The sequence below is a fragment of the Odocoileus virginianus genome, unplaced genomic scaffold (genome assembly GCF_023699985.2).
Source record: "Odocoileus virginianus isolate 20LAN1187 ecotype Illinois unplaced genomic scaffold, Ovbor_1.2 Unplaced_Contig_11, whole genome shotgun sequence".
Taxonomy (NCBI): domain Eukaryota; kingdom Metazoa; phylum Chordata; class Mammalia; order Artiodactyla; family Cervidae; genus Odocoileus; species Odocoileus virginianus.
The window spans coordinates 1865821-1880138 of NW_027224328.1; the positions used below are offsets into that span (position 1 = coordinate 1865821).

A 14318-nucleotide genomic window follows, 5' to 3' on the forward strand; every position below is an offset into this window, starting at 1 on the left:
CGCCACAACTCGAGAGAACCCCACATGCCATAACTAGAGAGTCCGTGCACTGCCAGGAAAGATCCCACATGATGCAATGAAGACCCCATGTGAGGGGACTGAGAGCCCATACAAATAGGTAAATAATTTTTTTTTTTTTTGGAAAGGAAAGCCCCACCTCTGCACCCTGATACACAGGTACAGGATAGCCTAAAAGGGCCGAGGAACACCTAGTTTCTCTAGTAACAAAAAATATACTAAGGGTTCTAGAATAAAACCATACCAGGGAGTATGCATATTGATGGCTATGGTCAGTATACCACAAGTCCCAGAAACAACTTTGCAGGTCAGGAGATTAGCAGACATTGGATCCTTGCCAAAAGGTCCATGAGACATTTGGTCTATGCCAAGTTTCTTGACATTTTCCTCCTATCCACAATGTCCGTGACCATATATGTGCTGTGCAGGGCTTAACCATGTCCAACTCTTTGTGATCCCATGTGTAGCCTACCAGGCTCCTCTGTCCTTGGGGATTCTCTGGACAAGAACACTGGAGTGGGTTTCCATGCCCTCCTCCAGGGGATCTTCCTAACCCAGGGATCAAACCCAGGTCTCCCGCATTGTGGGTGCATCCTTTTCCAGAGAAGCCCAAGAATACTGGAGAGGGTAGACTACCCCTTCTCCAGAGGAACTTGACCCAGGAATGGAACCGAGGTCTCTTGCATTGCAACTGGATTCTTTACCAGCTGAGCTACCCAAGAAACCCATGAACATATTTGGTTCATGCCAAATGGTTTTAGACAAGACTAAATATGACCAAGTATCAAAGACCTTTCAGTATCAAAGACTTTTCAGTATGACCAAGCATCAAAGACCTCTCAGTATGGGTCTTATGGATGTTTTGGATGGGACCAAGTGCCTGGTAAGGGGGAATTCTGCCAGCTGATCTGTTCCAATTGTGCATTCTGGAAATGGAAAATAACCACAGACTGGGTTTGGTGACACACTGGGCCCACAGTGAGATGGACCTAAACTAAAACTCCACTGATCACCTAAGCTCTCTAAGCTCTTACTCTGTCTGGTGGGTCACAATGATATTACTGGTCTCCTGGAACTAGTATAGGTTCAGAGTCAGAGACTAGTATTTTCTGAAAGGTCTGTTTATTTCCTTTTCTCAAATGCATGATTATGCTAATAAAAGGGGAATTTGTGCTTATGTCCTCACCATTTTAGGATCTGTCAGAAGCCCTGGTTCCCTGAGTACAAACTCTTTTCTCAGGCAACACGGTGAAAATCTCATTAAATTTTAAGCTATGTCTGCTCCTCTGGACTTCTTATGCCAGGAGCCCAGCAGGAAAGAAAATGAGTCACAATCCTAGCAAGGCTCATTAAACCTGGTTATCAGGAAATTGTAGGGCTGTTGCCTAAGACAGGAAGTGAAGCATGTATTTGACCCCAAGCTGATCTACTAGATATCTCTTGATAGTTCCCTGTTAAATTTTGACAGCAAATAGGTAAGTTTGGTAGAAATGGGATATTATATCCAGGGTCTTAGACCCGTTAGTGATGAGTCTCTTGGTCACCCTACCAGGTGAAATGTTTAGTTTAGTTCAATGTGTTGTCAAGGGTCATGGAACTAGAATTGTAGTGGGATAGGAAGGTGATGAATATTAGTTGCAGTTTCAGGACAGATTACAACGATTAGGAGTATAGTTTGTCCCACTAATTTTTTTGTGAGTTTCATCAAGAAAAGAGACTGGACAGAACACTGGAGGGGCTGGTAAAGGAAAGTCACATACTAATCAAGCAAATCAAGCAGTGACAGAGTAGACTACAACAAGTACTCTGGTTTGCTACCCAGATTCTCCCATCAGGACTGATGTACTTACTTCCCAAGGTACTGAGAGTGTTGGCAACTGAATTCTCTGCTGAGTCTTTTTCTTGAAATTGCTGTCTGCCAAAGGGAGTCACCTTTCTCAGGGACAGCCTACATCAAATGAGTGAGCAAGGTAACAGGTGGGTGGGGGGGGGCGGGCTGTAAAGGTTCAGCCTTCTGGCCTCCAGAGATGCAACTTTGAAGGACCAGCCTAGCTCCAGAGTTTCCTATAGGATTAGCTGAGCCCTAATCCTCAACTGTGTTGTATGGATGAACTTTTACCTTTACCCAGTGTTGCTTGTCTTACCCTCTAAGCTCTTATTCTGAAGAACATATCACATTAAATCTTCTACATAGAAATCTCAGAATTTTAGAGACTATTTGCTAGGGAATCCTACATATTTAAAAAAAAAAAAGCTAAAGTGATTATTTTCTGGATTCATTTTATATTTTTAAGGCAATAAAAACATGTTGTCATATATGACTCTAGTTGCTTCTTTTTTACTTGACTCTTACTGCATTCACTCACTTACTCATTATCCATCCGGTCAGTCAATGAGTATGCTCTAATCACAGAAACTGTAGTTGTTCAGTCGCTCAGTCATGTCCAGCTCTTTGCAACCCCGTGGACTGTAGCACACCAGGTTCCTCTGTCCTTCACTGTCTCCCAGAGTTTGCTCAAACTCATGTTCATTGAGTCAGTGATGCTATCTAACCATCTCATCCTCTGCTGCCCACTTCTCTTTTTGCCTTTATCTTTCAAGATCACACAATAAATGACATATTTGTGGGTTTTAGTCTGACATGTAAGGAGTCTAGACATGATCATGCCCATTCACACAACAAGTTAAAAAAAAAAAAAAAGACTAAAAAATAAGCAACCCTTCTTATATCCATCAGAGAACTGAGGTCACAGGGCAAATCACCACACCATAAGTTTGAAGAGACAGATCAGTAGAATCATAGCTTCCTGGAGCAGAGGCCCAGGAGTAGAAAAATACATGAGTTGCTACCAGAGCAGGAAAACCTAAACAGTAATTGACAAAACTATGGGAAAAATGTTAAAGGAAAGTTCTGCAAAGATAATGACAGCTCATCCAAACAAGATCAATGAACAGACTAAGTTATGTCAAACATTTTCCAAAAAGCAATTTCTGCATGGGATACTTCCTTCCCTGAATTGTTGTTATTTAGTCTCTGAGTTGTGTCTGACTCTTTTGCAATCCCATGGACTGTAGCCCATCAGGCTCCTCTGTCTATGGATTTTCCCAGGCAAGAATACTGGAGTGGATTGCCATCTCCTTCTCCAGGGGATCTTCCAGGCCCAGGGATTGAACCCACATCTCCTGTGTTGACAGACATGTTTTTTACTGCTAGTGCCACCCAGGAAGCCCTAGGGTTATTGTGAGAAACAAATAAATCAATAAATGTAAAGTTTTAAGGGGACTCTCCACATAAATCTGATGTGAAGACAGATTTGGACATTATGTAATTATTTAATGAGGAAAGAGCTATCCAAAAAAATACCAAATTGGGCTCTCTCCAAGCAGTGTGTGTGTGTGTGTGTGTGTGTGTGTGTGTGTGTGTGTAATACCTCCCAGGAGTTCTAACCAGGGCAGGAGGAGGAGAGAGAGTAGAAACAGAGAGACTGGTTGAGATTCTTGAGATACACTGTGTCTCATATGCCAAGCTACCATGAAAAGCAATGAGGGATAAACTATTCTGACACAAGAAGCTAATATATCCTCAAGACGACCTTGGGATTTACTCCTATGCTGTAGAGGCTACCAGGGATAACATGATGATAGCAGGGCAGCTGGGAGAGGACTATGAGCAATAAATCTGATCAAATTTCAGAGTCACTCCAAGGTCAGAAACAAAAACAGTCATTTTTAGTGAATATGAAAGAGAGTCCATGAAATAAGAATTAAAAGACACAAGATTTCAATGAAAAGAACTGTAACCTCTTTTTGCAAACAAACTAGCCAACAAATATATCAAAATTATTAATAGCAGATATCTCTCTGGAGAGGAACAATAGAAGAAATTAGCTTTCCCATGAGAATAAAGAAAAGCCCAGTGTATAGGGGTCAAGTGCAGAGTTTTTGACCTTTGATGAATAATTTTATCTTTCTGGGAATGACAGTGGCAGAAGGCTACTTTTAAAAAGAAATGATAAAGTTGCTTTTTTTTTTTTTTTTTGATGTCTGATCTTATTTATTTGTTACTCTTGGAACATCTCATTTTTGACTGGACTCAAACGCCGGCGTGTTGCTCTGAAGAAACAGCGTACTAAGAAAAACAAAGAAGAGGCTGCAGAATATGCTAAACTTTTGGCCAAGAGAATGAAGGAGGCCAAAGATAAAGTTGCTTTTTAAATCTGTGTATACGAGACTTCCATTTCAGTCTTACGTGAGAATTAGTAAACCTGTTTACTTGAACTATGAGGCAAGAATACAGGAGTGGATTGCCATTTCCTTCTCCAGGGGATCTTCCTGACCCAGGGATCAGACCTGTGTCTCCTGCATTGGCAGCTGGATTCTTTGCCTCTGAGCCACCTCGGAGGCCCATATCCCCCTTCTCCAGGATCCCCCAGATTTCTACGTGATCCAGAAACTGTCACAACAGGGCTTCCTGGACCTTGTTCCACTGCTGTGGCCTGTCTCAGTTCTGGCTGTTAAATATTTACACATCGCCCCTGTTCACTCGGGCATATTTAACAACAAAGCAAGAAAAGTCTGTTATTTGAGAGAAAGGAAATTCAGTGAAATGAGTCTGAGATTTAAGATGGTCATAGAACAGCTTTTCTTGTAGGCTTCCAGTAACCTTGAGACGAAATAACAAGAACATCAGATCAGAAGGCATCAGACAATGATGTGGAGGGTGTTCTCTGTAGCAAGTTTATTTGCCTGTTGCCTGATGGTTTAAATATACAGACAGTCACTATTTAATCTGTTTTTTTCCCCTTTAATAGTAAAGTTTTTTCCTTCCTCATATCACCTTAATCATAAGTCCCTTACATCTTGGAGGAAGCATATTAATCCAAGTCTTCAATCTTCACTAATGCAGCTGTCTTCTCGCAAATCCAAGAAATTTCAGCACTGCAGCGGGATATATAAATATTCCCATTTTGAAAATAGGCACACCCCTTGGATTCATTGATCTGAGCATATTCATTAGCACTAAACCTGAGAAAGAATCAATTTTAAATTAATTACAAATATCACATTTGAAACGATCACAATTCAATGTTTTCCACTTCCCTGACAATGAAACATCATGCGTGCGAATGTTGAAAGACTTCTGTGGTCAGCAACCATCAAAATCCCTAAAGCTTGCATATTTGAGTTTTTTTAAATTTCCATTTACTCATGATCTCAGATAGAATTATTTAAGAAGGAAGCTTAAATCGGGAGTTGAGAATTTCTATTCTCTCCATAACAGGATAGAAACTACCCAGTGCAGATTATATATTAAAAGAACTAGGATTCCTTTACTCTGGAACTTTCTGAAGAAAAACAAAAATAAAATCACATTCTGTATAAGAATATGTTACACTTTACTATGCACAAGTATCATTTTGTATCTATTTTTATATATGTGAGGCGTGAAAAGAGAATAAAACAGAGGTTAGAGGAAATGAATGACGACATAGATGTAGTTCTAATATTGGTTCCTAGTTCTTCTGCTAAAGAATTGATGATAACTCTTAAGTAATGTCATCAGAAAATGATGATCATGTCTAAATCTTCCATGTGCCCTGGACTGCTTTTATTCAAATGATCTGCATTACACTATAATATTCTTTTCTCACTTCAAGGCTTAGCTCACTAAATCTTACTTGCGATGTATACACTTTTATTTACTCTCTCTATGACAATTTTTTAATCTATAAAATGGGAATATAACAGGGCTTTTATCATAGGAATAATAATAGTTTGAACATCATAAGTATTACTTGTGTTTGTTAAATAGAGAAATAAGCTTAAACTAATAGATGGAATTCAGTGTCCTGCCATAAATTTATCTCACAAATGAAATGAGGTCCTCTTCATTTCCATCTCTGTTAATGAGGATCTCTTTTCTTTGGAGGTTGTATTTTTTTGTATCTAGATGTATAATTCTTATAATTCACATTTATTTTCTTAATATTCCATTTTTTAATATCTTTCACTTGGTTCTTTCCCCAATAATTAGAGACTTACAAGGATGGAGAGGGTCTAGAGCTATCCTCCCAAAGCCAGCTTCTGCCAGATGGATCCCAAGATAGTCCCAACCAGAAAAAAGGAAACTTGGGTTGTCGTTGTGACCTCAGAAAATCCTGAAAGAGAAAACAGGAAAAAGTTCTGTGAGGGCCACATTCCTGTTTGCTGGAGTAAGAGAGATGGGACCATTCATCGAATTCATGTGAAAAGTGAAAGGAAAGTCGTTCAGTCTTGTCCCTCTTTGAGACGCTCAGTTGCGTCCTGGAGTTCTCCAGGCAAGAATACTGGAGTGGGTTGCCATTCCCTTCTCCAGGAAATCTTCCCAACCCAGGAATCAACTGGGGTCTCCTGCATTGCAGGCATATTCTTTACCAGCTGAGCTACCAGGGAAGCCCAATTCTTACTCAAAATGCACTGAATTCCTACCATGTGACTCAGAAATTCTATTTACTTTCAAGTACATGAATAATTTCTCTAACCAGGGAAAGAGATTCAACCTGACCTTTTCCTCCAGGCTGTCCAACTTCACCAGCGTGGAGTTCTTGTCCCTGCAGTTTTTTCTACTGTTGGGCCAGGTTTTTTCCTCATTTATTGCAAAGTAATAGCAGCTGGTTTGGTACCATTTCCAGGTCTTAGGACAAGGATTGCATTTGTGGTCTGAAAAAGAAATTACACCCAGTAGCACAAACTCAACAACTCTGGAGAGACCAGGACCTGGAAAATAAATCATTCAAATTGACAATGGGGCTTCAAAACCTGCACCTTAAAAACAAACTGCTTTAGGAGCCCCCGGAAGTAAAGTCACCCAAGATTATGTGTTGGGACAATGGTGACTGAAATACTCTTTTCAGGGCTCAGTCTTCTGGCCTCAGAAATATCAGCTGTATTTCTTAACTCCTTATAACAACAGGATCACCTAAAAATAGTTCATAAAATGAGGAACTGAAATATCCAGATTGAACTCATCCCAAGATGTTTCCCAAATTCACCTCCATGTTTAAAAAAAAAGAAAAACTTTGTATTTTCCCTGGTCTTCTGTAAATTTTTGGCAGCATCATTAGAAGTCATTGGTAACACCCTCTCATATTCTGATGTGGTGCACATCATCCATCTAAACCAGAGCAACAGATTTGATCTGACTGGTCAGCAAGTCCTGATTACCTGAAGTGTGAATGATTAGCTCTTGGCAGAGTTTGATGGCCATTTGTCCCTGCCTCTTCAATAGACTGGAGATTTGTGATTTGAGAAATTCCTCCTCCACAGGAAAGTTCCTATCCTCGCTCAGTTGCTGGGATAAGTTGTCCTGCTGTTGGTGGATGCTTTTCTGGAGTTGAGTCAGTTTGTCTGAATCTGAGTTCATTTCGCTGGAAATCTGCAAAACTCCAAGACAGAAGACAAACTCATATATAGCCTTCCATTCTTTATGACAGCTGTAGATAATTCTTTTAACACAGAAATAGTGCTTAGATTTAATATTTATTGGTAGTCTTGAATAATCCAGGTATCATGGAAAAAACACACCTGATGCCTTTTTATTTCAACTCTTAGAAAAAAAATAGAAAAATAAAAATCGTCTTCATAGTATAGTTTGTCAAGAGAAAACCATATATTCGGTTTTCATATACAACCAAAATCCTTGTAACAATGAAGTACATCTTTTTCAGGTTTATCTTGGAGACATAGAGAATGAGAGACAGCTGAGGTGGCAGAAAGCATTAGAGGGTTTATGATTCTAGCACCCATCATATTAATATAATCTAACCTAAATTTATATAGTTTACAGCTATATTTCCTAATCCCCTGCCCTGAGTTTGACGCAAGCACACTTACACATAATTCCCAGGGTCACCAGCCCAATCAGCAGCATCAGACAAAGAGTTAGCAGACCCAGGGCAGCCTGACGCCATATGGAGGATGGAGCTGGATACCCTGAAAAAAGCCAACAAGGTTAGCAAACAGAACTGCCTTGTGGTTTTTACACATTGAGTTGTTTACTTCTCCTACTTAACAACCATCCAGATATTAAAATATGTCTCTTGCTTCTTCAAATCCTCTATCTCCAAAATATCTAAAATGGCACAAAACAAGGGCTCCACCATAGTTCTTCTTCAGTTTTTCTTTTCTCCACCATCCTCCGTTGCTTTAAGAGCCTCCTAATTTGCAGGTTTTTCTTTTATATCACCACACATCTTTCTTCTTTAAGATGGCTGAATTCATGAATGAGATATTGTGGAAAATTATCTGGATGATCTCAACAATGGAAGAAACCCTTAGAACCACAAACCTCCACAAGGCAGGTGTTTTGTGAATTCTGCTTATATCTACTATGTATACTATTTTTCACCTAGTAGATAGTGAATTGATACTGAATGGGAGAATAAATGAATATACAGGATAACATACCAACAGCAGAACAGACCACAAAGTCAGAGGATAACTCTTCAAAATGTATTATCTTACTTATATATACATATATGTATGTGCATATATGTACATGTATACATATATATATATATATAGTTTTTATACTTACCTCATCTTCCTATTCCTTAATTCTGGATCTAGGGGCATCTAGCTTGGTGTCTCAGATAGATTAATGCAATCTCCAGGTGCTCTGACATATGCAGCATATTCACCACTCCCTTTTTCTCAAGTATTAGATTTTTTTTTTAACAATAAAACAGAAATGTATAACCACCTTTATTAGACACATGCAAAGTCTATCCTATCATCTTTTTGTATCTCATCCCCAAAACCACACATACACATATATACACATACATGCTTAAGATAAAAACAAATCTAAAAAGCAGGAAAACGTTGTAGATGACTCAGACAACAAACTGTCCTAAACTATCAGCAGATTCCTGAAGGTAAAGGATGTAGTCTGATTCATTAACTTGGATTCCTGACCACAGAAACAGCTATTTCTTTCAATTTGGTGCAAGAGAATGAGCGAAGGGTAAGAACTGAGTCTCAACTTTACCATGCAACAATTGCGTGAATATGGTTAAGTCATTCATATTTTCCAGCTCAGTTTTCTCATTAATATTTCAGAGAAAGTACTACTATTGTTCCATTTCTTTCATAATTTTATTTTGATGAAGGCATGATATCATGTACATAAAATACTATACACATATCAATATTGATTCAGCATGACTAATTATACTGGGAATTTCAACTTCCCTTTGAAAAATTTGTAAGTACTTATAAGACAGAAGCTAGCTCTTGTCTATTTTTACCTCACTCATCTTCCAGTTTATCTTTTCAGATAAAGTTCAGATAATCCTACAAAAAAAAAAAAAAAATTCCCACCAACTTCTCTAGTTTAGAAGTTTCCAAACTGGCCTCTAAAAGGATATTCCCCTTGGCATCTCTCACAAGGTATAAATATCAAGGACTACATTTATAAAAGAAATCTCAGTCCCCAAACTCAATCTCTGGCATCCTCAGCTGAAATAATTCACTATAACACAGAGCTTGGTGACACACAGCAGTATCTCCCAATTTTTAAAAGTCCTGGAAGCCACATATTTCCTCCTCAATGTAGAGCACACCACACTACCAAAAACTTCTCCAACTTTGTCTCCATTTTGGAAATTCCACAGCAGACCTCTCAAAAAGCATCAATGTCAAAGCCAGCACCTCCGGGTATCTAACACCTGTCCATCCCCCAAGATCATGTCTTGCCATCTCTGAACCCTTACCTCTTTTCCTTAGGTTATTTCTATCCTGATTATTTCCTGCTGCAACAGAATCCTGAAACGTGAGTGTCGCGTAGGTCACGTCTTCAGACATTGTAGAAGAAAGCTCTCCTCTATGGGTAATTAATGTTTCAATATCATCAGACCCAGGAACACAATGTTCTTTGCAAGGCTGGGAGTTCTTATGTCCACACCCAACTGACCCAAGACACATCCCACCATCCCCCCATCAGGACAGAATGAAGATCTGTTTTTCTGCAGAAAAAGTGAGAGAAAGCAACTGTTACCTTTAGCAATCAAAATATTATAGATCTCAACTGCCTGCTCCTTCAGCATTGTTTCTTGCTGAAGCAAAGAAGGGATACTTGGAAGTGGAGCAGGGATGATGGCTTTGTGGGGAAGTTCCCATGATTCTCAGCACGGAGGCTGGGGACTGAGTGTTCCCAGTTCAGGCTGCCCTGAGTGTCTTAATAATGACACAGGTTGTCCTCTTCACCTGTGTCTAAGGTCAGCTAATCCTGTGAATCTGGTTTACTTGCTCTTTAAAAAAATATATTTTGGAAGTGCTTTGTGCATGTGAGATCTTAGTTCCCTGACCAGGAATTGAATCCATGTCCCCCTGCAGTAGAACTCCAGAGTCTTGACCACTAAACCATCAGGGAAGTCCTGGATCTTGCTTTACACTCACTCATATGGGGTATCAAGGAGACACAAATAAGACAGCAAGAGCTTTGCAGTTACACATACCGAGACAGGAAGAGTTGGACAGTTGAAAACCACCCACATATGACTGCTCATTAAAAAAGAAATGTTGGTGAGAGACAGACCAACAGCTGGTGTTGGCAATGGGCTCGGAGAAGAAATAACAGCTATTGAAATGGGGCATTATGGGGGTTTCCTTCCTACATGACTATGTTCTTAACAGAATAATGCTCCTTTAGGTAACAGCTAACACTTAGAACAAGATTTTAAAAATGATTGCTTGATGTTTAGGAGAGTGAAAAAAGCAGGCAGGTTAGGGACAGAATGAGGCTGGCACATGGGAAAGTGCTTTTGTTTCTGTTTTTAATGTGTTTGCTTGCTTGGCTTTTAGCCCAATGGCAGCCCACAGTCATTGTTGAAGGACAGGTGAAATTCCTATAGAAAACATGTGGTCTTCTAGGTATGAAAAATCAGAAGATAGAGTTTGGGGAAACCACAGGGAAGAATAGTGCTGGATATTCATAAGGAGCACTGATAATGGGAAAATAGTCAGTGTGTTTTTATGCCTCTCTTTCAGCTACAATTTACTTAATTTCATTTAAAAAAAAAACACAACTTGCTGAAATAACCAAGCTCTATCTTTTCTTAGGCCTAAAAATGCTCTGAAAAGGTGTTTCCAATAAAACTGAAATAAACCCATTAACAAAAACGGAAGTTAACCCACAGCTGGGACTATAGGTTTCAGCAATAACCCAGTGAGTAATAAAGAGCTGACAATTTATATAGAAAGCATTCTGGCTGTTTCTTTGGGTGAATATGAGAAAAAATAGCACATCACACCTGTGGTTTGTCATTTAGTCACAACAAGCATTGGACTTAACAGTTCTTTGAGGGCTGCATCTACTTCCAATCCCATCGTACTTTTTAAAACATTCTCATTTATACAAGAAAGTAAATTGCTGTTAAGAACCTGTGGTAGGCAGGAAAAAAGCCCCCAAAAGATATCTGTGTCCTAGTCCCCAGAACCTTTGGATAGGGTAGTTTATATGACAAAAGGGACATTTCAAATGTGATTAAGATAATGAATTTTTGAGAGAGGAAATTATCCTGTATTATCTGGGTGGTTCTAATTTTAACTTTTTATTTTGTATTGGGGACTAGCTGATTGGGTTTCCCTGGTGGCTCAGACAGTAAAGAATCTGCCTGCAATGCAAGAGGACCCAGGTTCAATCCCTGGGTCAGGAAGATGCCCTGGAGAAGGGAATGGCAACCCACTCCAGTCCAGCCTGGAAAATTCTGACCCCACCCCCATCCCCTACCTCCCATCCCCCAGTGGCTCAGCTGTAAAGAATCTGTCTGCAATGCAGGAGCTTCAGGAGACATGGCTTCAATCCATGGATCTGTAAGATCCCTTGGAGGAGGGCATGGCAATCCACTCCAGTGTTCTTACCTGGAGAATCCCATGGATAGAGGAGTCTGGTGGGCCACAGTCCATAGGGTCACAAAGAGTTGGAAATGATTGAAGCAACTTAGCATGCATGCATAGCCAATTAACAATGCTGTGATAGTTTCAAGTAGACATTGAAAGGACTCAGTCATATATATATATATATATATATACATATATATACATATATATATATATATATACTATCCATCCTCCCGTAAACTCTCCTCCCATCCAGGCTACCATATAACATTGAGCAGAGTTCCATGTGCTACACAGTAGGTCCTTGTTGGTTATCCATTTTAAATATAGTCATATATACAGGCAACTATAAGTTCATTCTCTGTGAGTCTCTTTCTGCTTAGTAAGTAAGTTTACTTGTATCATTTCTTTTAGATTCTGCATATAAGGATGCCACATGATATTTCTCCTTTTCTGTCTGACTTACTTCACTCAGTATGACAATGTCTAAGTCCACCTCATTGCTGAAAATAGCATTATTTCATTCTTTTTACTGGCTGAGAAAAAGGATTATGCTGTGAAAGTGCTGTACTCAATATGTCAGTAAATTTGGAAAACTCAGCAGTGGCCACAGGACTGGAAAAGGTCAGTTTTCATTCCAGTCCCAAAGAAAGGCAAAGTCAAAGAATGCTCAAACTACCACACAATTGCACTCATCTCATACACTAGTAAAGTAATGTTCAAACTTCTCAAGCCAGGCTTTCAGCAATATGTGAACCATGAACTTCCAGGTGTTCAAGCTGGTTTTAGAAGAAGGCAGAGGAACCAGAGATCAAATTGCCAACATTCTCTGGATCATCGAAAAAGCAAGAGAGTTCCAGAAAAACATCTATTTTTGCTTTATTGACTATGCCAAAGCCTTTGACTGTGTGGATCACAATAAACTGTGGAAAATTCTGAAAGAGATGGGAATACCAGACCACTTGACCTGCCTCTTGAGAAACCTGTATGCAGGTCAGGAAGCAACAGTTAGAACTGGACATGGAGCAACCGACTGGTTCCAAATAGGAAAAGGAGTACATCAGGGCTGTATATTGTCACCCTGCTTATTTAACTTATATGCAGAGTACATCATGAAAAACGCTGGGCTGGAAGCACAAGGTGGAATCAAGATTGCCGGGAGAAATACCAATAACCTCAAATATGCTGATGACACCACCCTTATGGTAGAAAGTGAAGAAGAACTAAAGAGCCTCTTGATGAAAGTGAAAGAGGAGAGTGAAAAAGTTGGCTTAAAGCTCAACATTCAGAAAGAACTAAGATCATAGCATCCAGTCCCATCACTTCATGGCAAATAGATGGGGAAACAGTGAGAGACTTTATTTTTCTGGGCTCCAAAATCACTGCAGATGGTGATTGCAGCCATGAAATTAAAAGACGCTTACTCCTTGGAAGGAAAGTTATGACCAACCTAGACAGCATATTAAAAAGCAGAGACATTACTTTGTCAACAAAGGTCCATCTAGTCAAGGCTATGGTTTTTCCAGTAATCATGTATGGGTGTGAGAGTTGGACTGTAAAGAAAACCAAGCACCGAAGAATTGATACTTTTGAACTGTGGTGTTAGAGAAGACTCTTGAGAGTCCCTTGGACTGCAAGCAGATCCAACCAGTTCATCTTAAAAGAGATCGGTTCTGGGTGTTCATTGGAAGGACTGATGCTGAAGCTGAAACTTCAATACTTTGGCCACCTGATGCGGAGAGCTGACTCATTTGAAAAGACCCTGATGCTGGGAAAGATTGAGGGCAGGAGGAGAAAAGGGGACGACAGAGGATGAGATGGTTGGATGGCATCACCGACTCAGTGGACATGGGTTTGGGTAAACTCCGGGAATTGGTGATGGACAGGGAGGCCTGGCGTGCTGCGGTTCATGGGATTGCAAAGAGTCGGACATGACTGAGTGACTGAACTGAACTGAATATTCCACTATATATATGTACCACATCTTCTTTATCCATTCCTCTGTTGATGGACATTTAGGTTGCTTCCATGTCTTGACTATTGTAAACAGTGCTGCAATGAACATTGGGGTGCATGTATCCTTTCAGATCATGTTTTTTCTGCATACATGCTCAGGAATAGGATTGCAGAGTCATATGATAGGTCTGTTTTTTAGTTTTTTAAGGAACCTCCAAACTGTTCTCCATAGTGGCTGCACCAGTTTATATTCTGAGTGGTTCCAATTTAACCCTAGAAAAGTGGGGAACCATTCCTAGATGTGATCAGAGAGACATGAGACCCAAAGAAGGATCAGAGAGATACAAGGTTTCTGGCTGCAGACAGAGGAAAGGGGCCAGGAGCCAAGGAATACAAAGAAGCTAAAGGATAAAAAGTCGAAGAAATGGATTCTTCCCACAGAACATTCAGAAGGAGCGTAGTTC

At 39.8% G+C, this 14318-nt stretch overlaps 1 protein-coding gene across 2 annotated transcripts; it reads right to left on the reverse strand.

The window, feature by feature from the left end:
* Nucleotides 1–4732: 4732 nt before the first annotated feature.
* On the reverse strand, nt 4733–9999 carry CLEC12B (C-type lectin domain family 12 member B). Of its 2 annotated transcripts, none has more exons than XM_020889275.2 (6): nt 9771–9999; nt 7891–7989; nt 7222–7440; nt 6563–6717; nt 6061–6176; nt 4733–4956 (listed from the first exon to the last, which is right to left on the reverse strand). In XM_020889275.2, the coding sequence occupies exons 1-6, from the start codon at nt 9979–9981 to the stop codon at nt 4893–4895; spliced, it is 864 nt and encodes a 287-aa protein (XP_020744934.2). In that variant the 5' UTR covers nt 9982–9999; the 3' UTR covers nt 4733–4892. The 2 variants fall into 2 exon arrangements, with proteins under 2 accessions (XP_020744934.2, XP_020744933.2); XM_020889274.2 differs by having other exon boundaries at nt 4733–5043; nt 9771–9998.
* Nucleotides 10000–14318: the final 4319 nt, after the last annotated feature.